Source organism: Ochotona princeps, chromosome 27 (assembly GCF_030435755.1).
Source record: "Ochotona princeps isolate mOchPri1 chromosome 27, mOchPri1.hap1, whole genome shotgun sequence".
Classification (NCBI taxonomy): domain Eukaryota; kingdom Metazoa; phylum Chordata; class Mammalia; order Lagomorpha; family Ochotonidae; genus Ochotona; species Ochotona princeps.
Genome location: NC_080858.1, coordinates 17,768,290 through 17,793,294, shown reverse-complemented (window position 1 = coordinate 17,793,294; position 25,005 = coordinate 17,768,290). Strand labels below are relative to the sequence as shown.

General features: G+C 43.6%; 1 protein-coding gene across 2 annotated transcripts in view; it reads right to left on the bottom strand.

The window, feature by feature from the left end:
• The window catches only part of DUSP16 (dual specificity phosphatase 16), a 75,064-nt gene that overhangs the window by 14,820 nt on the left and 35,239 nt on the right, over window positions 1-25,005 (bottom strand). For both annotated transcript variants that reach the window (XM_058655892.1, XM_058655890.1), the window contains exons 2-4: window positions 14,987-15,580; window positions 13,398-13,536; window positions 2,337-2,500 (exon numbers count right to left, since the gene is read on the bottom strand). In XM_058655892.1, coding sequence (XP_058511875.1) covers window positions 2,337-2,500; window positions 13,398-13,536; window positions 14,987-15,214 — 531 coding nt within the window. In that variant the 5' untranslated portion in view covers window positions 15,215-15,580. The remainder of the gene's footprint in view (window positions 1-2,336; window positions 2,501-13,397; window positions 13,537-14,986; window positions 15,581-25,005) is intronic.

The window sequence follows — 25,005 nt, the reverse complement described above, 5'->3', positions numbered from 1 at the left end:
AAAACATGCCAATCTGGCTGCAAAACCCACTGAGTAACATGGGGGAATTCATGTGACATTTCTGAAATACTGGTTTGTTTCCTTATTTACAAGATGAAAGTGGTTGACTAAACGCTTTCTAAAACCCCCTTCCACAGCAGGGTTCTGCTCAGTGATAAGTCTAGGGGTCAGAGAACACGCTTCCACTCCTGTGTTCCAGCCTAGAGTGCATTCTTGCTCTTCACGACATTAATCTACACCTTCTCTTTAAGGTGCTTTGTAATGGTTTTCTCCCTGCCCACGCTGCTATCCCGTGGGCTTCCATAATCCCATCTCCTCCTGTAAACTTTTCCTCTCGGGTATCTATTCACAAATATCCTGCTAGGTACATGTTTAGAAATCAGTGGAAAACAGAAAACTCCCATTTCCTCATCCTCGACTGCACATTCTGGTTTATGAGTGTTCACAGACAGCTATAGAACAAAACGTGTCATTTCACTTAATGTCAAAAGTAACAAAAATGATCTGTAATATAATGACTGGTAGACTTACCTGTTAGCTGACTGGTTAAGGTTTATCAGGTTAAACAAGATCCTTACCTAGAAAATTTGTATTTTCATTTATTTATTTTTAAGGATTCATTTAAAAGGCAGAGTCACACACAGACACACAAAGACACAGAGAGAGACTGATTTCATTTCCATGTTCACTCCCCAAATGGTAGCAAAGCCAGGACTGGGGCCAGGCAGAAGCCAGGAACTCCATCCAGGTCTCCCACATGGATGGCAGGAACTCCTTGAGCCATCAGTTGGGACCACCCAGGCCCAGGAGCAGAAGCTGGACAGGAAGTTGAGCAGCCAGGACTTGAACCAGCACTGAGTGGTGTAACTGGGTATGTGAGAAAACCTGCCTTGTGGATCATTTTCTTTTGAGCTGAAGATTACATGAACCATCTCCATCTTTGCTCCAGGAATGCATGTGACCTTTGGAAATTCATTTTGCTTTCTGTAACACAGTTCACTATTTCTAAGGCACTGTGACCCCTTCAGAAAGCCTCAGTAAAGATATCAGCTATCAATCTCCCCGAAATTTTGATGAGACAGGAATTTTGAGAACTAAAATATATGCTTCATTGCTACCCAGTAAAAGAAAGCAAATCTGGAAGTTTAACTCCTGCTATGCAATTCTTCTAGTCATTCAAGAAGCAAATGTTAAGGGATACTGCCTTTCATATAGATAAGTGATACTTAAGAATCACCAATAGTTGATGAAAATCTCAGCTTGCTCAGTCAATGGTGATGCACGTTAAGAGGTTGTAGAGAAAAATCACGTTTCCAGGCAGAGCAGCACTACTGGTGAGGAGGCGTGCACCTGCACACTGGAAGTCAGTCTGAGGCTTCATTACAGTTACATGCAGTGTCAGGGCGCCTCTGCTAGGGCACACCAGGTCCATCACAGCCCACGCTGCTTCAGCAGGAATCCATCCTCCTCCCAGCTCTTTCCCAGCCAAACTACTTCAACAGGCTTTACACACGGCAGTGCACCCACAAGGCCTCTGTTCGCCCAACCTTGTACCAGTCCTCTCCACTCCTCCAGCCAGAAGCCATACCGAAGACTCCTCAATCCAACTGCAGCCTGAGTCCCTTTCCAGCATACTAACTATATTCCAAGTGTGGAATTATTTAGAAAGTACTAACCTTCCTGGTCATTCCCAATTACCACAATAGGACAATTCCTAAAAATAAGGCTAAACTTCTGAAAACTCTTGGAGCCAATGCTGTGGCACAGTGCTTGGAGTTGCTGCTTCCAACAGCGGCATCATTTACCAGAGTGCCAGTTCAAATCTTAGCTGCTGTACTTTCAATTCAAGTCCTGCTATTGTGTCTGGGAAAGCAGCAGGTGATGGCCAAAGTCCTCGGGCCAACACCACTCAGGTGGTAGACTCCGATAGAATTCTTGGCTCCTGGCTTTGGCCTGGCTCTGGCTGCTACAGTCACTTAAGGAGTGAACCAGCAAGGGCAAGATCCATATTCTCCATATTCATATTCATATTCTCTTTCTCCTCTCTCTCTGATTTTGCCTTTCAAACAAATAAATAAATCTTGTCCTATGCCTCTTGGTCCCGTGCAGAGCTAACAAATGCAACACCGAGTTAGATATCCTGTGGCAATAAGCAACATAAAAAAGTGACACCCACAGATAATGCAACTAGTAACTGGCGAGTTACGCCAAGAATGGTGTCTCTTCTTCTCTTTTTGTGACTGTGATGTGTGTAAAACAACAGACCAGGGGAAACTTCTGTGTCTCCAGCTGCCACCAATAAACCCAGCAATGAAGGATATTTTCAAAGCACCCACCTTGTTGAGGACATCCCGCTGGCAGCCAAGATAAAGATTGGGAAGAATTCGTGTTGGCCCAATGTTGGCAACAGGTAAGCAAGGCTGAGAAATGCAGGTAGGAACTAGAGTGGATTTTCCTTCACAGAGGCCAGGGAAACAACGAGAGAACTCAGCAAACCCACCTGAGGACAAACATTTTAAAGTTATGCTGTGCATGAAGTATAAATTAGTCGCCTGTGAACTGCTCAACAGTTTAAAACAGGAAAATTAAAACCACAGATCAAAGTGAACACTGCTGCAAATGAATTCCTGTCTAGAGCCACTGATGTTACATCTGACAAAACTCCAACCCAGGACCAGCTTCGGAGGGAGCCACGGGGAGGGTACGCCCTGTCGGCACCACAGAGACTCCTCTCTCCATCGGTCTCTCTGCCTCCACGGATCTGCAACGTTCACTCTTCCCCAGCACACACACTTTTTTTTTGTTTATTTTTTGTAGGGGGTGGGACACAAAGAAGAATTTCAGGTCAGTCACAAGAAACCAAGACAATTATTCACAGAAGCAAAAAAGGGATATTAAACATGTGACCTGAGGCCAAATGTTATGTCTCTAAAACAAAATTGATCATGTTAAAGCTTTTTAGAAAAAAAATTTAAATCTCCCCATTATGTGGATTTTTTTTCAATTTTCAAAGGTATCAAAAATCACCTTGACCCTTAGCCTTACAAATATTTTCTATACCAAGTTCTTGAGATTCTTCTGGGCAGTGAGTCAAGATTTCCATGATTACCTCTGATTTCTGGAGCTGTCCTGTTTTTTCTGCTAAGCACTATGGAGAGGTGCTGACAGAGCCCGATTACCTGGGGTATGTACACTAAAGCCTTGTGGCCAGGTTCCTGGACTCTGAGGAATTCAGGATTTTTCCAGCACTAGCTTTCTGATGATCTACTCCCTGACCTGCATGAAGTCAGTCTCCTTATCACTTAATGGAGAGAAATGGGGTAACAAGGAGGGACCTTCACATCCTCTAGGAAAAGGACAAAACAAACACGGTCTCTCTGCAGTGTTCAGTCTAAATGTTCTTTGCTCTCCATGTCCAAACCCAGAAACTAAACAGATTCTGATAAATTTTCAGATACATTCTTTGAATCCAAACCCTCACCATTCACTCAGTCTCGCTCAGGAACCAAGAGTTGACTCACAGCAGATATCTGCAGATTTCTTAATGATCCCAACTTTAAAAACAACATGCTACCTTTTGACAAAATCATACAATTCCACCTCTACCACCTCGTTAACTGAGCCTTAAACAGGACCCTAAGTATCACTAACATGTTTTTCTACTTGAGTTAACATCCTAATAGACCTGCCCCCACTTGAAGATGCACAGAGGGGCCTTTGGAAACTTTGGAAAAGCAGGCAAGGGAGAGGAGGAAGACGCTGTCCCTTATTATTACACCCCTGTTATGTTCAATTCAAGCACAGCTCAGGGGATTCCTGCTCCTCCTACCATGCCCACACAGGGTCCAGACGCAGCAAGCTACAGCGGCAGACGCTACTGACGACAAACACTTCACTTTCACAGCATACTCTCGAGTGCAAGCCTGGTCTCCAATTTAAGTGTAGGCACTTTTTTCTCCTCAAACTCAAAGTTCTTAAGCTAACTGAAGTTCTTATAGTAACCCAAAGGACAAAGAAGGTAGATCCATAGCAGAAGCCCAAAATCCTCCTGGGAGAGAGCAAGGGCCCTTGGCATCTATACCTGTGCAGTCAACATTTCCAAATCATTGTTACTTCCCAGTGCCATGTGGCCCCTCATCCTGGAATGCCCACCCTACACTGGAGGTCATGGCACACACACAAGCTCCCGCGACCACAAGGCTGTGGTCGAGTCACTTAACCCCCCAGCTCTTAGTTTTCTTATCCACAGAAAGAAGATCATGACGTCACTCCCCTAGAGTTCTTGAGAACACTGGTTAACAAGGCTGAAGTGCCATAGACCGGGCACACAGAAGGCACGCAGCATTTGTCAGGGACTGAACACTCAGGACCCAGCTTCCCCCAAGACCCTTACCCCACCCCCAAGCCACCAGCGGAAAGCAGCTCTGCCCTATTCCCCCCAGCGCTGGGGGCCGCCACAGATGCCGACAGGCACAGACAGGTCCAAAGAGCCAAGGCAACAGGGCCTGTCATGTCGCCCTGGCAGTCCTGGCCCAAGAGCACCGCGAAGAAATCGCATGGCTGATTTGAGTCAAACACACTCTTCCAAACCTAGTTGACTATGGAATTCCCCCTGAAATCTATTAATAGCTAGTTGAATTCACAGAGAAATGTTAGAGAATCACCATAACTACTGAAACGGAGTCCAGGAGAATTTCCGCAAATATAATCCACAGTTTCAAAAAGGGAACCAGCCAAAGCCGGTACACAAGCGTTCACAGTGTATTTTTTAATCACTGCTTGTTTCTTTTCGGTCTAACTGCACAGTAGTTATTATTTATGGCAACAGTCCCTCCTCGAGGTGATCCTTCTAATAAATACTGGAGAGTATCATCATGTTTTATCTTATATCTAACCAACAGAATGATTGACTATTTTCATTATAATTTAACTGGGTGACTTTAAATTTTAACATTTGCAAAATTATGATTCTGGTATTTCTCTAAAGAACTTTTTTCACATTTTTCTTTTCTGACTCCAATACAACTCATGCTCATCTGTCATTTAAATTCCATAAAACAATACTCTAGTAATGTACAGAGAGAGATAAAAACCAGAGAACCCAAAGAAACTCTACCTGAATTTCCTTTTACTTTTTTTTTAAGATTTATTTATTTTTATTGGAAAGTCAGATATACAGAGAGGAGGAAAGACAGAAAGGAAGATCTTCTGTCCAATGGTTCACTCCCCAAGCAGCTGCAACGGCTGGAGCTGAGTCAGTCCGAAGCCAGGAGCCAGGAACTCTTCCAGGTCTCCCACGCGGGTGCAGGGTCCCAAGGCTTTGGGCCATCCTCAACTGCTTTCCCAGGCTACAAACAGGGAGCTGGATGGGAAGCGGTGCCACCAGGATTAGAACCAGAGCCCATATGGTATCCCAGAGCATTCAAGGCGAGGACTTTAACCACTACGCTATCACGCCAGGCCCTTTTACTTTTAAAAACAATCTCAGTTAGAACTGGGCAATCATACAAGAGATTACAGGATGGATGAACTTTTTCCACGACAGATACTGCTTTATAGGTTTCACAAGTATTCATTCAACTGTACAACGGCCCTGTGAAGTAGTACCACCACTACTCCCACTCACAGGTGACAGCGCCGAGCTCCAGAAGAAGAGTGGGCCAGGGAGAAAACCAAGTGTGCTCTACACCCTACAGAGTGAACTTCCACTGTCCCGTGGATGAGTGACAGCCTTGCTTTTATCTATGGAACCCTGGCCTCACCAGCTGTGACCTGCCCCTTAGCACCAGGACGAAAATGGCCACTGGCCCTCTCCTCATCAGGAAGAAACTTGCTTCCTCAAGGCTGCAGGACTGCAAAGCTTTGACAGGGAAGAGAAAACGAAGGGGATCTGGCGTGAACAAAAACTACACTCCACATGAAACTAGTTACAAAGGTTATAGGTAAACCAGCTGAAATGTCACTGGTTTGTTGGTAATCAAAGTTTGTAAACTAAATGGAGAGCAGGGAATTGGGGAGAAGGGAGGGGAAATCCCTGAGCCTATGAAACTGTACCAACAAGCAAACAAATAATAAATCGAAGGTATATCCTATTCCAGGGTTAGACCTCCAGCACAACTCCATGGGGAAAGCCTTCATACTGTCTCCAACTGGGATCCAGACAGCCTCCTGTGACTCTCAAGGCTTCTAACACCAACCTGCCCAGACCTAACTGCTTAATACTTCTAATGGGACCTGCAGTGACGGCTCAACTGGCTAATCCTCTACCTTGCAAGTGTCCAGGATCCCATATGGTCACTGGCCCCTGTCCCAGCTGATCAACTTCACATCCAGCTCCCTGCTCATGCCCTATTTGAAAGCAGTCGAGGACAACCCAAAGCCTTGGGACCCTGCACCCATGTGGGAGACCCAGAAGAAACGTCCTGGCTTTGGATCGGCTCAGCTCAGGCAGCTGCAGCCATTTGGGGAGTGAACCATTGGATGGAAGATCTTTCTCTCTGTCCCTCCTTTTTTCTAAATCTGCCTTTCCAAAAATAAAAAAAATTTGCAAACTGGTAGCGACACACAGTGCGTCGTGGCTTCCAGGACATCCTCCTTAGCACTCCCCCAGGTGGCAGAGGCTGCGGGGGGAGTACAACTCTCTCACATCCATAAATTGAGTCAGTCGGACAGTCTGAGGTCCAGTTTTATCACTGACTCCTGCCAGGCTTCTAGATCACTTAACTTTATTGGGCCCTAAAAGTTCAGTGTGCCTTCAGAAAATTTCAAGTCAGAGAACAGAATGGGAGAAAGAAACCATTGTTTAGTCTCAAAACAAAAGGAACAAAGCTAAACAAAACAATACACCACAGAACACAACATAAAAAAAGCGAGCTCTTGCTTACAAATCTATTCAACTGCCATCTACCATAACAAGACAGCTGAGTGATGTGAGATATTTAGAAGATTTCACTGAAATCAGAGCATTCATGCAGTGCTCTGTCTGGCTTAATACGTTGCAAACCGTGGCTTGCAGTCACACAGAAACACCACCTCGGAGAGTGCCCTTTCCTGAGCTCTGTCCATGAGTGCTCTAGTCGGCCGACATCCTCCTCCATTGACAACTTTTTCCACTCGCTGACCTTTCACTCACTGTTGTACTCCAGTTTCATTAGTAACAGATGAGGAACTGCTGGATTCCCCTGAACCCTTTACAAACTCCGGCCTCACCAGGAACTTGGTTTTGAAATGTATCTAAAGTGTCCCCCTTCCTTTGAGTTTTCACACTAACAAGACATCCATGAGAAGAAAAGCACTATTCATCTGTGTACACTCCCTCCCAGGCGGCTGGTAGACATGCAGGGAAGGCAGCACCTGCCCTTGCCGTCTGCCCTCCACTCTCCTGTGAACTCCACAAGAGCATCACTTCCTAATCCTCCATTGTTGGTTGCGGGGGGGAAAAAAAAATCACTGACAAGTCCGTAAGCTTCTTGAAAATGTTATTGAATGTTTTTAAAAGGTGTTCAACAATTTGATTCGCTGTCCAATCTTACAAAATTTCTCCTAAGCCTAAATTTTATGATGCTGATCACCTTGGAAACAGAAAGCAGAAAATTATAGTCATGTACATTGTGGGTCCCCAACACAGACAAGCATCTAAGAATGGCTGTGTCCACTCTGTCTGCTCTGGAATTCTCTGTGTGAAAAAGGAAGACACACAGAGACGCCTCCGGCCTGAGCATCAGCGAGAGCGGGAGAGCACCAGACACGGCTCGGTCTCCCCTCCCCGACACGCCCTGGCTGGCTGACGACAGACGATCCTGCTGGGATCCAGCCTACTGTTACTCTTCCACAAACCCAACCGGAAGAATTAAAAACATATGTATTACTTTGGACAGAGAAAAGATTTGCTGTAACTTGAAAGGTGTTCATGACAACTATTAATTTGTTCTAGTTCAGCCAAGAAAAAAAAAATTCTTCTTTTAAAACATCCCCTTCGGGCTCGGCGGTGTGGCCAAGTGGCTAAGGTCCTCGCCTTGATCCCATATGGCTGCTGGTTCTAATCCTGGCAGCTCCACTTCCTCTCTATCTCTCCTCCTCTCAGTATATCTGACTTTGTAATAAAAATAAAATAAATCTTAAAAAAAAAATCCCCTTCACAATTCCAATCATAAATACCACATTCTATAAAAACCAATATGAAACTACCATAGTGGGGGAGCAATATGTAAGACACATATAGCAACTCAACTAAGTAATTCCATCGAGTCTCCCTTTTGATAGTTATAAATCAGTGATTTACTTAAAATGAAAATATTTACATAATAAGCAAAAGTAACAGTGCACAACAACTTGACGACATTGTTGTTGTTTTAAACTCCCAAAGCATTACTTTAAAAACAGTTCCCAGTAAGGAGAGAGGACTTCTCCAAGGTTTTAGTTTACAAAGGCAGAGTCGTCGGAGCTTAATCAGCCCGCAGAGCTCAAGCCCAGGACAACCTCGCTCTCGCCCTGCGAACGGATGGACACCAGGAGTATAAGCAGAAATATTTCTTATACAAATATTTCATACTGTACGAAAGGCATTTTTCTAACAAGTCACATGCCAATTTATTTTTTAAAAATCATTTTCACACAGTTCATATTATTTCTCCACTCACAACAGCCACCTCTTCCTTCTTTCAAGAACACGTATAATTTTTTAATGTATTTTTTTTATTATTATTACAAAGTCAGATATACAGAGAGGAGGAGAGACAGAAGGCAAGATCTTCCATCCACTGATTCACTCCCCAAGTGAGCCGCAACGGCCAGTGCTGTGCCAATCCAAAGCCAGGAGCCAGGAACCTCTTCCAGGTCTCCCACGCGGGTGCAGGTTCCCAAGGCATTGGGCCATCCTCCACTGCTTTCCCAGGCCACGAGCAGGGAGCTGGATGGGAAGCAGAGCCGCCGGGATTAGAACCAACACCCATATGGGATCCCGGGACGTTCAAGGCGAGGACTTTAGCTGCTAGCCACACCGCCAGGCCTGAACACGTATAATTTAATCTCATTTTCTCTTAATTCACATTCCTACTTCTCACCAAAATATCTACTAATTGCCCTCTAAATCTGTGTTCATTCCTGACTTTCTAAATCACGTGGGTTTTTTTTTCTCCCCTCCTCCCTTCTCAGAATACTGAGGGCCCTCCCCACTGAAACTTGACTTATCTTTCAAGGCTAAATTAAAATTTCTTTGCAGACTACACCAACTCATCCTGAAAACAGTATCACACCGTTAGCACATGACCATCTGCTTCTTTATTTCATGCACTCTAGGAGTGTTTTCCCAGTTGGCCAGCAAGTTCTCCAGGTAGAGGCAAGTCATGGTGTTTCCATCCCACTGCCAGACCCAGGGCACAGTCCAGAAGTCTCCATCACCTGAGAGATGACGGTGGAAAGCGGGTGAACAGGATGCCTGGAACGGGCACTTCTCCAGGGCACACAGATGGCATGACTGGGACAAGGGAAGACTAAGGACTCCTTTGCCATCTCTGGTGCTTTTGCCTGGCTTGCACCAGGTATCAGGATGAGGAACCAAGAGGCTGTTCTAATCAGCTCTCTAGTCCATTTTTTCCAAGGACACAATCTCAGGCAGTATGTTCTGGCCACTGGTAGCTGGCTGACCACACTGGCAGGTAGCAAGTGGAGAAATAAGATCCAGTTTGGATAACCTCGGCAAACTGTAACTCCAGCATATTTAACAATAAGGCAACCAGTAGGTGAAACAGCACCACTCCCCTCTTCCCAGATTTACCAAAGTGTGACTGACAAATAAAAACTATGTACTTATGGTGTATAATGTGATGATTTGCTCTCTGTTAAATAGTGAAATTATTGTACTCCACATAGCTCCCAGCATATTTGAAACATACATTACTAACTGTAATCACTATGACATACATTAGCTTTCTTGATTCATACGAATACCCTTTTTAACCAACATTTTTTTAATGAAGCTCAATGTCAGCCCCTCTGCATTTTTTAAAATACAAAAATCAAACTGTTTCACATAGATTCAAGGGCTTATATCTTCCCTCAAGTGGAGCTAAATGTCTAGATCTATTAACTCATCATAGTTAAGTATCTAGAAATCACACAAAATTAGCATTAATTGCCACAGTATTTTTATTCACATTAAATCTACTTAAACAAATAAAAAACATTTTCATATTAGATACTTCTCTCATGTAATATGAATCAATTCCCTTTACAATTCATTTATTTTCCAAAAACAGTTTCATTTACTCTTTCAGGCTTCTCTGCTATTTAATATGAATTCTAAAATTCTAAACTAATAAATTATGAAATGTAAATGATACAAAACTTGCATTACAGTTAATTTGTGTATCGAGTGTTCACTGAAAACATCAGAAGTGCCAGGGGACACAAAGACAAACAAGGCTGTACCACATCAAGGACATGGCTTGCTGGGTCTGCTGCAGTGGCCCACTGCCTGAAGTCCTCGCCTCCCACACGCCGGGATCTGGGCGCTGGTTCTAATCCCAGAGCCCCACTTCCCTTCCAGCTCCCTGCTTGTGGCCTGGGAAAGCAGTCCAGGACGGCCCAAAGCCTTGGGACCCTGCACCCGCGTGGGAGACCCAGAAGAAGCTCCTGGCGTTAGATCAGCTCAGTTCTGGCCGTTGTGGCCATGTGGGGAATGAAAAGGTGAATAGAAGATCTTTCTGTTTCTCCTTCTCTCTGTAAGTCTGCCTTTCCAAGAAAAATGAATAAATCTAAAACAAACAAACAAAAAACAAACTACACTTACTGAACTCTAGAAGAGCCCACCCCCCTCATTTTTTTAGGTCCACTTAACTCCATCATCAGGGTAACTCTGAGTCTCCACATATTTAGAGAGCTCATGAATATGCATGACCATTTCTTGGGAAGTTGCTCCTTGGGAAAGGTAGCTTCGACAGTAGGAGTAGAACGTATTCCACATTCTTCACACTTCTATACATACAAAGATCACCCTGCGCATATGATGAGTGCTTCCTTCATCAAGGTGACTGGAAGTCCTACTTACTCCAGGAAACCACAGTCTATTCTCATTTCCATATGATGCTAACAAGAATCTAACTGTTGAAAGCCCCGAGGGGATCTGGACATGAAAATCATCTCTCCTGACCGTATAATTTACAACCCCCCTTGAGAGAAATCAGTATGCTTTTCTATCATCAGTCATATCTCCCAAGCAAAACATTTGATAAAATCTTATTGATAGCATGGCCTCTTACTTCCCTAGCACATCCTCTGAGCAGCAAGACCTGGCAAAACATTTCCAAGAATCAGTGGTCATACATTTCCCAACAACCCTCTCCACTTAGTGAAGTTTTCTAAATATCCTGAGGAGCACATTGACTAAAAGAATTCCCAACTGGTCAGAGACTTTCAGATGGCTGAGATGGTTTCACCAGAATCTTCTTTTAGGTGTCTGAAGAGCTCAGCCTGCTCAGACACTCCTAACCAGAGAGTCAGTGCCTGAAATCATCTACTAACTGAAAAGAAATGAAGGATTCTGGAAGTATCACTAAGATAACTGCGAGCAACACATCCAATGTGGCTCTCGGTACTACCCCAACAGGCTCCTGGCGGTGCTGTGAAACAGCTCCTGAATGAAATGGATATGGCCAGATGTTCTGGCTCAGTATGCCCTGACACAGGCCATATGCTTCATCTGGCCGACCACAATGTCTTCTTCCTTATTGCCCAGTGCGTGCCCCTCCCAAGCTACAAATGACCGATAAGAACCTCCCCGGGTAACAAAGAATGCTCCCTGGTAAAGGAGGAAAGGCCACACATGTGGCTGAAGCACCTGCACTACCAGCTCATCCCAAGCTCGTGCCTCCAAAGGGCCGTCCCCACTTCGTCATACAGCGTACCTCGGCATACAGGTTCTCTCAGGAAACCCCCTAAGCCCATTTACACAATTCCAAGGCAAAGTACCTCACAGAGGCTAACACAAAAGCAGCTGCCCAAGTCAGAAAAAAATCATTTCCTGGGATTCTATTATTACATCTTAATACACTTACACTATCAGTAAAACAAGTATGTTTATCATCAGATGGCAAAGTTAGTATCATAATACTGTTACGGAATTCTGGAAACATAGTCAGGAACAGTAGCTGGTTTCACTAAGCACAGTGACAAGGCAATCAGACAGAATCACAGCTTAAACAAAAGCTGTAGCTAAAGATCATCTCAGAGAGACTAGAAACTACCCTTGTCCTTACAGAACGGAAGGAAGGCTGTGAAAAAGAACTAGAGAAGTGGAAATGTTACCTGAACCCACACAGTGTAAACTATTTGCTTAAAACAGCAACGTTTATGCACATGGTCTTCAAAAAGGTTCACGGAAAATGTGTGTTATGAAAAAAAACTACAGGCGATTTTCAAAAATTTCTCACACCCAAATAAACTGATCTTTTCACCTTACTTGTCACAATTTTTAAAGTGCATTCAGACTGCTAACAACAAGTCCACTGTGCCCCATCCCCCTTACAACGAAACACTAAAGGCATGGCGATGACAACATCTATGTTTAATTCTATTAGATCAAACATTGAAGTACTCCTCTGCCTAGCACTGTGACAGCCCACCTCACAGCAACTCTGTCACCATTACTGTGCTTCCTGAATCTATTCCTGGCTCTGTGAGCCAGGACAAGTGGAAGAACTTTCAGCAAGGTCTCCAAAACAGAGAACACAAAAATGGACAATCAGCCATAGAATTCCCTGAGACAGAACTCTCCCATGCCCTTCCCAGGGAAGACACAAAGTACTGACCCTGCTGGTTGCTTAGCATTTATCAACTCAGAGTTTTTACTTCATTGTAAAAACAAACTAAAACATGCCAATAAATACACTCTTGCATAGTCCCGAACATTAGACTCGACACCCTACACTTGTTCTCTCCCGATGGGATTGCTCATGACACCCAGAAAAGGCATCTTGAAGTCCACCTCTCCTACCAACATGTCATGAGTCTGACACTGGAAGTGACACTTAGTGCCTTGGGCTCTAAGCAGGAGCTGAGATACAGGTCACCGGGTGCTCTCTGACCACAGAGGAATGGAAAAACCCTTGGACAGAAGCAACTGACTCAGCTCTCACTAGGGCTCAAGGACCTGCATGACACTTCTCAAAAACCCCAAATGAAGAAAGCTTTAAGCTCAGTACAAAACCATGCCGACCAATATGGAACAATCGTAACATTCAAATTAAACGCAACAATTACGTCAACCAGAAGCCATGACTCAGTTAATTCACATGTCAAATTTGTATTGATCTATTGCCCTTTGAGCTCATTGTGAAGTACTGCCTACTCATGCAATTCAATATGCTTCCAAATCCTTCCAACCGTATCCCAAGCCTCACCTGCAAGCAGGTGAACAGAGCTGAAGGTCTTCCTCAGTTTGCCCAGAAGTACAGTGAGGAAACAGTCTGAAGACAGGGAGTCTACATCTTGGGAGCTCTGATCATACACCACAACCTTCTGACTGCAGTCGATGTCAACCTGAAACACACACGTGAAGCTTGTTAGGAAAGATGATGAAAAAGAAACTTCACAAGCCACTGGTTTAGGAGGCTCTTATATTTTACTGGGGTTGAAACAAATAATCACTTATTGTTTTCAACTGATAATTTGACTAAAATGAGATGTGGTCAATTCCCTGTATGAACATACTACACGGCAAACAGGTTAAATGCTTATACAAACCAACTTTTTTTTTAAAGATTTATTTTTATTGCAAAGTCAGACATATACAGAGAGGAGGAAACACAGACAGAAATATCTTCCATCCGATGATTCACTCCCCGAGTGGTCACAATGGCCAGAGTTGAGCTAATCCAAAACCAAGAGGCAGGAGCTTCTTCCGGGTCTCCCACGTGGGTGCAGGGTCTCAAGGCTTTGGGCCGTCCTCAACTGCTTTCCCAGGCCACAAGCAGGGAGCTAGATGGGAAGCGGGGCTGCTGGGATTAGAACCAGTGCCCATATGGGATTCCGGGGCTTTCAAGGCGAGGACTTTAGCTGCTAGGCCACTGCGCCGGGCCCCATACCAACTTTCAAAAGGCAAAATTGGGGGCACAGGACGGTAGCCTAGTGGCTAAAGTCCTCGCCTGGCATGCCAGGATCCCAGGTCCTTGGGACCCTGCACCCATGTGGGAGACTCGGAGGAGGCTCCTGGTTTCGGATTGACTCAGCTCTGGCCATTGCGACCACTTGTGGAGTGAAATAGAAGATTGTTGTTTCTGTACCTCTCTCTATATTTGCCTTTTCCAATAAGAAATAAAGATTTTAAAAAAAGGCAAATTTGAAGCTATTTTGGTGGAGATGTGGTCAAAACTCCTTGGTTTTAAATTCTTGACAACTACAAAGGTGTAAAATTCATAGGAACAGATTATACACACACGCACCAAAAAAACCATAATAATTGACCTAGTGAAATTTTTTAAAAAGTAATTTCCACATGGCAAAAGAGAGATTATTAACATTAAAACATAAGCTCATTTTTATTTCTGAAGGAAAAAACTGTCTTCTTTCCCACCCCCAAGATATTTTAGCATCCAGAGTGACTTGTCTTGAACCTAATATTTCCAGCCATCACCGACAGATATATAAGCTTTTATTACCACATAAGAAAGCAACCCTAACAAGCAATTTATACTTTCTTTCCCAGTATTTGAAAAGAATGGTATTTGTTTCAGGAAATATATAAATAATACAAAATAATGCTTAAATGTTAAAAGCAGTTTCAGTAAGGAAAACATTAAAAGGAAAACCACATTTTCCAAATTAGAGTTAATCCTTCTTTATAGCATAGAAATATTTGAGTGTTAATTTGATTAATAAATTAGCATCTAAAAAATGTTGCTAATTTACTTTCTCTGCTTGAAAACAAGGCCTCTAATTCCCTACTCGGTGTGTCTACTTTTTTCAAAAAGGCGAACCAGGAAGTATTCACCTTATGTTTTGCAGAGTGCTGGATGAGTTCCGTAATCAACACTTTGTCCTGTTGCAATCTTCGCTTCATAAGCTTGGAGCAGTTGATATTAATGGCTTCCAAAATGTGGGAGGTATTGTACTCCACAAATGGCCGGCTATCAATTAGCAGCACTTTTTCCGTTCCACTTTCCAGGAGAGCCACCAACTTATCAGTAAGAATTTGAGTTCTAATCATCTCATGGGCCATGACAACAATGAGTCCTCTTTTTCCACCTCCGTCTTTAATTTGCCACAATGATGTAATGGTGGCGTGCTCAAAGGCTGAGCCACTCCATTGTACTCAAGATGTGTGAGGTCAGGCTACTGGTGAGCGGCAAAAGGAGAGTTAAATCCATGTTCAGCAACAGCCCTCCAAGTAAACGTCTCTTTCTCTTTTGCTTGATGAGCTCCTGCCCAGGACTCCCTTCCACAAAGCAGCCCCTCACGCTGGGTTCATAAAGAGATGACTGCAACAACCGCTCCACAACAAAAGAGGCTTTGGGGTTGCCAGGGCATTACCTCACTCTCTACCTTTGCTCCCTTGCTCCAACGGCTTTACCCTGGACTGAAAGGCCTGCATGAAAAGGGAAAGACAGAAAACAAAACATGGGGTCAAAAACAAGCAGAAAAGAGCTTCCGATTCAACTGTGTACAGTTCACAATGTTTACTCCATCAATCTCATTCCATCCTTGACGCACTGTTCCATTTCAACAACAAATAAAAAGGATAAATGGGGATGGCTTCAGAAAAATGTAGTGGTGACCATGCCATTTTACCTCAACATGTAAAAAGTCAAAGAAAACAAGATGTATTCATGAACTACGATCATCCAGAGCGAAGATTCATTAGTGTGAAATCAAGAGCCATGAAAAACTGCTTAGAAAATTATGACAAATGATTTTCTTTCATCTTGTTTTCTTTTTTATTGAAAACAGACCCTCAAAAAAGCAACAGTCCAGGTGAGCAATCCTCATGGAACTGCAATCAGCAGTGAGTATGTGTACACACCAGTACCACAGTCAGCCGCAGGCCCTGGGAAGGAGGCAGGTGAGCCGACAGTGCTGTCAACTTCAGCACACACTAAGGGAGACAGAGCACATGCAGAGGTCCTAAAGCTGGATCTAGATCTTCCAGATCTTCACCAAAACCCTATCATCAACCGTTTGCTAAATTAGAACCAGTTGGAGTTTTGTGCCCATAGCTTGGAATTCACCCTGACCTTCAACAGCCTGATGCTCATTTCCCCTGCTCTGCCTCTGCTTCCATCCTACATACGCTATGTATCTCCTGTCAGCATTCACACCACCTGCTGTTGAAGCCCTGGAGCTACAGGTCTTCCTGCCACAGTGCTTTGCCCCCAAGATGCTGACCTCAGTACAGTAAGACCTTCTCCATTCCAAAACGGCTTATGAGTCTAAATAAACATTTGGTTCACTGATTTCAAGTCAGAATGATAGACTTTCCAAACATTCTCCAGTCCAATTTCCTAACTGTGTACTTAAAACTTAGAAACGGAAGCATGCAGAAGAGGGATGACGATATGACAGTGGCCATGAGGGAACTCCATGGAACTCACAGAGCAGCGGGCTTCACACAGCAGTTAGGATACTCCTGTCCCACACGGGAGTGCCCGAGTTGGGCTCCTGGCCCCTGCTCCTGACACTAGTTTCTAGCAGCAGGGCTGGCTCAGATAGTTGAGCCTCTGTCTTTCCCATCGGAGACCAGGACTGAGTTCTCAGCACCCTGGCCTGGTTCTGTCCACCGCAGGCTTAGGGAGTGAGCCAACACATGGGAACTCTTTCGGCTCACCTGTTTACCTCAGATCAACAAAAACAATAACAAAATTTAAAAGAATGGTAGAAAATTTAACAGTCTGTGGGAAAATGTAATTAAAAGCTAAGGGTTTTTGGGCCCAGTGCCATGGCCTAGTGCCTAAAGTCCTCGCCTTGAATGCACCGGGATCCCATATGAGTGCCAGTTTTAATCCCGGCAGTTCCACTTCCCATCTTGCTCCCTGCTTGTGGCCTGGGAAAGCAGTCGAGGATGGCCCAAAGCCTTGGGAACCTGCACCCGTGTGGGAGACATGGAAGAGGATTTGGGTTCCTGGCATCAGGCTGGCGCAGCACCAGCCGTTGTGGCCACTTGGAGAGTGAATCATCGGACGGAAGATCTTCCCTTCTGTCTCTCCTCCTCTCTGTATGTCTGACTTTACAATAAAAATAAATAAATCTTAAAAAAAAAATACTAAGTTTATTTTGGTTTTAAAAAAAACCTAAAACCCATGAACAGGAAGAAAATTAAAGGCCATGGCACAATGCATATTATAAAAAAACTATGCATGAATATCAAAAATTTTTGCACATACCAAAATAAAGTTATCATTTAATTACATTTTCCATAAAATTTATAAATTCCCTCATGCAATCTGTCTGAACTACCTAGAAAAATATACTTTCTCCTTATCTACAAAAATATAAATAAGGCTTTTGTCTCCTCATGAAGTTTGTTCTAAGGACAAAATTATCTAAACAAAAAATCGTAAAAGTAACTATCAGACAGAGAAAGGAGCAAAAAATAAACATTTCAGTGAGAAACCCGGCTGGTCTACGTGTGAAATCCGTAGGATATCTCTCAGAAGACAAAAACAGAAGTGATTCCTGTCTCTTAGGTCCAGCTGCCACCTTCTCACACGGCCTGACACAGGGAATTAAAAGGCATCTCATCACCCCACATTTGACACTAGCATATTTAATGTATGATGTGCCCATTTCTTGCCTTCACTGTATCCCTAATGTTGCTGTAGTCGTTACATTTCCTTATAGTGATGATCACATTTATCTTGACTTTATGGCATTGACGTACAAATGTCCTCTGTATTTTCAACTGAAGAAACTTTAGCCGACAGCCTTTCCTAGTTCATCAACCAATAACTTTCTGGTAAACTGGCACCAAGGCATTGAACCAAGTCCTAGCTACGTAGTGACAAAGTTCATTGCAATGTGAGGTCCTGTTCTCGAGTAGACTGACTGCCATGCAGGGCTGCTATGCTGGTCACCTTGTCTTCCCTAATGGAACCAGACTGGCAAAGAATGACATGACTTGTCCACAAGGGTGCCCGAGTGGCGCAGAAACGGGAAACGTGAGAACAAGAACAAGCCAATTTCAACAATGGCACTGAGTCACGGAGTCTGATGGCTCCTGTTGGTGATAAAATCTGAACAGGACAAAGCAGTGATCTGGGTTAGCAGACCAGGGAACAAAACGAAGCAGAAGACAGCAAACATGGGAAAGCTCAATTAGAAAAATCTCATCTTCGTTTTCCTTCTGCCAAATCTTGTAAGCTTAAAGACAACAGTTCCCCACAGTGGGCAGGGGTCTTTCTTGCCCAGGCACAAAAAGATGCCTCCTGTAATCAAGTGAAGAGCTGGCCAAAGTGGCTGTCCCCAGAGGATGTAACTGAAGCAAAGGGGCAAGGATCAGGTTGCATCCTTGCAGTGTTCCACCAAGGCCAGCTAGAGCCCTCCTGAACCCCTTTAGGTCCATGGTCCGATTTTCCACAGTCCTGGCTGGGTTATGTGAGAGGAAGAGCCCAGGAATAGTGGAGGGTAAGGTAAAAACGGGCTTAACCACCTTTATGTACAGCTAGGAATGTGAAATAAATCCACCTCTTGAAACTGTAAAAGAATTCTCCCCATTTCCTGTTCACGCCAAAGGAAGAATGTCAATACCCTGAGATGAGCCACAGATCTGTGACATTTTTGTTTTCAAAATCTTTTGCAGCAAGAAGGATTTAAAAGATAACCAGAGAATGCTTTATTGTTCACAAAACCACCAGGCTAACTTTACCCAAAACTTCTGTAAGAAGTCAAAACGAACAGATACTGTTTGATTGGCTCCGATGGTCAAATGCATATAACAAAATTCAGCACAGACCAGCTTTGCATATCTACTTACTTTATAAAATATTGCAATTTTTAATAAATATATTTACAGTTTAGGGAGCTGGACAGAAGTAGAGCAATTGAGACATGAATTGGTAACCATATAGGATCCCAACACATGTAAGATGAGGATTTAGCCATTAGCCCATTGTGCCAGGCCCTAAGATATTTTTAAGTTCATACAGAATAAAATCCTAAAGTTCTACATTCTTTTCCTTCTCTTCTTTGTTCAAATGGTTACAGTCAGTGTATGTATACTGTTTTATCTACAGTTTTTTTTTCACTTACAGTGCTCCCATTAAATTTTAAATTTAACAGTAGAGTGACTCAATCTCTCTTTCAGAGATCTTTCATATACGCACTTAAGGACATCTAAACAAATTATGTAGAAATACTTTTCCTTAGGAGACTACTCCCTTTCTCCCCTTTAAATAAAGAAAATTATTTTATGACATCCTAATAAGACAGTACCTTAACAACTCTCACTTAAAGTTACGATGTGACAATGTACCTCCATAAAATTATCTTTTAAGGGCCCAGTGAGGTGGCTCAGTGCCTTGTACATGCCTGGATCCCATACGGGCACTGGTTCGTGTCCCTGCTGGTCCACTTCCCATCCAGCTCCCTCCTTGTGGCCTCGGAAAGCAGTCCAGGACAGCCCAAAGCCTTGGGACCCTGCACCTGCATGTGGGAGATGCGGAAGAAGCTCCTGGCTCCTGGCTTTGGTTCAGCTCAGCTCTGGCCATTGAGGTCACTTGAGGAGTGAACCAGTAGATGGAAGGTCTATCTCCTTCTCTCTGTTAACCTGACTTTGTAATAAAAATAATTTTTTTAAAAAGGATCTTTTTTTCAAAAAAAAAAAAAAAGATTTATTTGAGAGAGGTACATAGAGAGATTGCCCAAGCCCTAGTTCATTCCCCAAATGGCCATACCAGCTAGAGCCAAGCCGGTGCTATGTGAGGAGCCATGAAACAAGATGAGAGTTTCTAACTCACTGGTTTACTCCCACAAAAGCAAAACTAGGACAGGGGTTGAAGCCAGGAGCCTGTAATACAGTCTGGTTCTCCCAAATGCACCAACCCAAGTAATTATGTCATCAAGCTTTGCCTGCCAGAAAACCCATGATTAGGAAGTGAATCAAAAGAGGAGGAACTGGGACTCGAACCACTTACTTAGATATGTGATGCCAAGGGCAGCTTAACAACTACGCTCAACATCATTCCAGATGAAGCACTTTGCTCTCAACTTGCCACCACCCTGGCTTCCAAGTTAGTTACACCGACACTGGTTATACACAAAGCTTTCCCTCCTACCCATGAGTTATCTTCTGCTGAAAACAACAGTTCATCTGCCAGTGGGCACTAATGACCTAAAACCCCCACCTGCAAGGCCCTTTTCAAGGCTTGCAGCAGCCAGGGCAAGAAGTAAGACTCCACAAACACACCTGCCAGCTGCAAGTGTGCCACTCTGAGAGGTGGCAGCCAGCGGGGATGAGGGCTCCTGCGCTGGGCACCATGCTTTCACTTCAAGCATTTCTCTTTACAAATTCAGGGAAATGAAAAACAATCTCTGGCCAAGAGGCATTTAAAAGGTTTGTTCAGTGAGAAAAGGGATTTAACTTTATTTGGTCGGGCCTGAGCTGAGGTTCAAATTCGCAGCGTTTATGGAAAGGATAGAATCAGGTTGAAGTTCACTTTATATAACTACAAGTCAGAACTGAAATTTTTAACATTTTTTTTATGGTACAATTCCATAGTGTCTGGAATTTCCCCACCCACCCCCAAATTCCCACCTCTGGCCTATTTTTCCCATATTATTACAATAGTATAGTCCGTCATAAGTAGTCCTAAGTCCATCAGTCTGCCACGTAAGTGTGTTCTGACACTGCTGGTACAGACAATATCAGACAATCCAGTGTCCCACTGTCTAGATATGTGCAACAGTTTCATTGGGAGTCCATCTCTTATTTGGAAGTAGGGATGCACACTGCATTGTATCTTCACATCTGAAGGTAACAGTCTCTATGACGCCATCACTATACATTCCCTTAAATGAGAAGCCACGAAACAAGGTCAACACAGGTATGAAGTTAAAACAAAAAATTTACAGCACCATGGAGTCGAAAAGCACACCACTGAATAACCAATGCATGGGTGAGGAAAACACAAAAGCCTCTTGGACAAAATGATTCCACCATGCGATCGATCCATGAGCCAGAGACAGACCTGCATTTTCTATCATCCAACTAAACTGAGCAGGCAGCAATATACCCTAACACAGCTTTTCAGAAGAGCCCTAAAAACCAGCATTCATAACAACCAAACTGATCAAAAGCAAAAATAGTAGGCTATGCAGTGTGGAAACAAGGAAGAATACCCTAGGCTTCTGACATCTGAATTTTAGTGATTTACAGCAACTTGACCTCACATACTGTGAGGCAACATAATCTGATAAAAATTCTGAGCTTTGGTATATGATAAATGCATTCAATGAAAAAAAACATGAAAATCAAGATGGTAATAAATGTTACACACTCAGTTGCCTATTAAAGTCTCGACCATATTTCCTTATTCAAAAATTGAAGATCATGTTGTAAGAAGCTATAGCAAACATGAAACAGCATGAAGCTATACTGACTAGAATAGCGGATCACTTGCTGGCCTTTTGATCAAGTGTAGAACAGCATTAGGTGGGGAGACAGCACGGTTACACCCAGTCACCTGTCATGACACACAGCATTGATCAAAGTGGCCGCCCAACCAGATGTGCAGGCTGTTCACTTAATATCTCAAGACCTGCAGGCAGTGGCTGGAAGAGCAGCCATCCTCTAAAGACTAATTACAGCCTGGGTTCCTGGTGAGAAGCTTTCGCTCTTGGTATTAGCTCAAGGAACATCCGCACCTTCCTTGAGTGTCGCTTCCCGCTCCTGCTCATCTGTTCCAGCAGCGCCCCCCTCCCCAGCTCACCTGAGCCCTCCTCCTCAAAACCTCCCTTCCCCACTTCTCTCTGCCACCAGTGTACCTGCCCTCCCCCAAACTCATCTGCCCTTCTTCATATCATGTGTTTTCCTGGCACCCTGCCTGAGAACACAGGGTTGGGGTCTAGGTTTAAAAACTGTCTAGAGGGAGCAGGAATGGAAGGATTCCTGGAAGGAGCTGCCAGGCAACAGGAAATGTGGCCAGGGGGTGACTTAATCTGAAAGTTGAGCAAAAAATATTTTAGGATATTTATAATAAAGGGAAGCTGGAGATAGGGGAAGAGATCTAGGATGAGCCAGACAGAGGTCAGATGGGGACGAAGTTGCACATCCTGGTTTTCTTGGCCATCCGCCAGACCCTGGTTAACTCCTTCAGGCAACTACTGGGCACCCAGTATGTGCCAGGCACTAAGAAAATGCAAGTCAATGAAAATCATTAAAATTCATAATTATAAATGGATTCTTGCCAGTTTACAAGTTAACCAGACAATAATACTTCTTGCTATTCAGCAGTTTGTAACTTAGAAATGAGACACACATAATGAACAAAAACAGAAAAAAAAAAGCAAAGCATTTTGTATAATGGACAATGACAGGTTCTAAGGGTAAAAAGCAGGCAAATAAGGGGGCATATAAGAATGGTACCTGTGATGCCATCCCGTACGAACACTGTTTTAAGTTCTGACTGCTTCGCTTCCAACCCAGTTCCCTGCTGATGTGCTTGGGAAAGCAGTGGGGTATGGTCCAAGTGCTTGGGCCCCTGTCACTACGTGGGAGACCCAGACACATATTCAGGCTCCTGGCTTCTGCCTGGCCCAGCAATGGCCACTGCAGTCATGTGGGGAGTGAACCAATAGACAGAAGACTTCTCCCTGTAGTTCTACATTACTCTAACTTTGCTTTTCAAATAAAGGGGGGGAAATATTTTCAAGATGTTCTTGCCAGAAGGTAGATCAAATACTTAAGACAAAGATTTTATGTGTTAGATAGCTTTATTCAAGTAGTTGGTAATAACAATGAAAGTTTATAACTTTTATCTATACACATGCACAATGCTTTGTCTACCTAATCCCACAAAAAAATGAGAAGCACACTCCCCTGCATGGACGATACCTGCGGACATAAAGCTAAGTAACTAAGGGTATTAAGAACTGGGCAAGCGTTTGGATGATTTGGAACAGTCTAAAGCGACAGGGGCTCTGACAGTTTTTCCCCAGTGGACCAGAGAGCTGGAGGAGCAAGCAAAGGAATACAATTAGAAATTACTGACAACAAGCATCCTGCCTACAAACTCTCAGGCTCAAGCTTATAGCAGAATTTTATACATTTCTGAATTGCTTCATACTAAACTAGAATGCCCAACTATATTCTCCGGAGGATAATTTCCAAATGCCTTACAAGAAATTGTTTTACCTTTCAGTTAAGACACATATGAAAAACACTGGGGCCCGGCACCGTGGCCTAGCAGTTAAAGTCCTCGCCTTGAATGCACCAGGATGCCATATGGGTGCCAGTTCTAATCCCAGCAGCTCCACTTCCCATCCAGCTCCCTGCTTGTGGCCTGGGAAAGCAGGAGAGGACGGTCCAATGCCTTGGGATCCTGCACCCACATGGGAGACCTAGACGAAGTTCCTGGTTCCTGGCTCTGGATCGGCACAGCACCGGTCGTTGTGGCACCTTGGGGAGTGAATCATCGGACGGAAGATCTTCCTCTCTGTATCTCCTCCTCTCTATATATCTGACTTTGTAATAAAAATAAATAAATCTTAAAAAAAAGACATATGAAAAACACTGGGAAAAGTCTACATGTGGAAGTAGGGCATTAGCTAAGTAACACAATGAACCTTCAAACAGTACTGGATGAAACATATAAAACCAGTGGCACTAACACACACTTCTCCACAACCAAGGACAGTCAGATGTATGAAGAGATTAAAACCATGTCACAGCAGCTAGGTAAAATAGAACCTCAAATAAGCACACACATGCAAACACACAGATGGCTATCGACGAAATGTAATACTGTGTAACTTACACGATTATTGTATTCCTTTCCATAACCTTGGAGTATGAGAGCTATTGGAAAAGGGCATGACATACACATAGGCTAGGTCCGAGTACCAGGCCCTGCTGGGCTCCTTATCAGGACTGTTAAGAGGAGTTTGGGTGTGGACAGGGAAAGATGAACAAACACAATATATGGACACAGACGTTTGCCCTGAAGGTAGAAGCTGAGCTGGCCTTCATAAAAGGGCTTCAAAACAACTTATTTAAATAACAATGTTTGGGGGGATGGATAATGTGAGAAAATTTAAATCATACGGGGTCTTTAAACAGGTTAGCTGGGATATGACTCAATACAAAAGATTTCTTCCACGTACGAAGAATTCACAGATCTTTTAAAAATTTACCTTAATTTCCTAATATTCTTAAAATGTGTTCCAATTTAAGTTTCCAAAATAAATTTACATAAAGCATCACAAATGCAACATTTTATTCCTTTCTGAAAAAGTGTAAATTTCTCTAACAAAGTACACAGGAGGCTTCCTCACTATTCTGGGCGAACACATTCCAGGCGTGGCCTTCAAGCTCAGACCACACCTGCTTCCAAGGCTCTCGGGGCTAAAAATAACTCCAGAGGCCTCAAAAATGGGCCACAGCCAGGCCCAGGGGTAGCTGCAGGCCCCTTGCTCGGCTAACACTAAATGCAGGAGCTGCAAATTCTGCAGTTGCGAAAGCCTCACCACAGGCTTCTTGCACTCAATCTCTCTGCACTAACCAGTTGAAACCCAGGCTCACACAGTTTCTTTGCTACTGGAGGCCAAAAAGTGAATTCAAAGAACTCAGAAACAAGTCAGGTTTTATTGGTATAATGTTTAAAACAAAATAAAACCTAGAAGATCTCGTTTCTAATTCAGCTACTCCACTGAAATGCTAAAACTGCACATACTTGGTAAGCTGAAATTCTCTATCCTGTGTTCTCACTACTTGTCAAATGAGGAATTCAGTGATCACTCACATCTAAGGATTATTTCACTATAAGAATATAAACACACTACTGTCTGTGTGTGGTAGGTTTT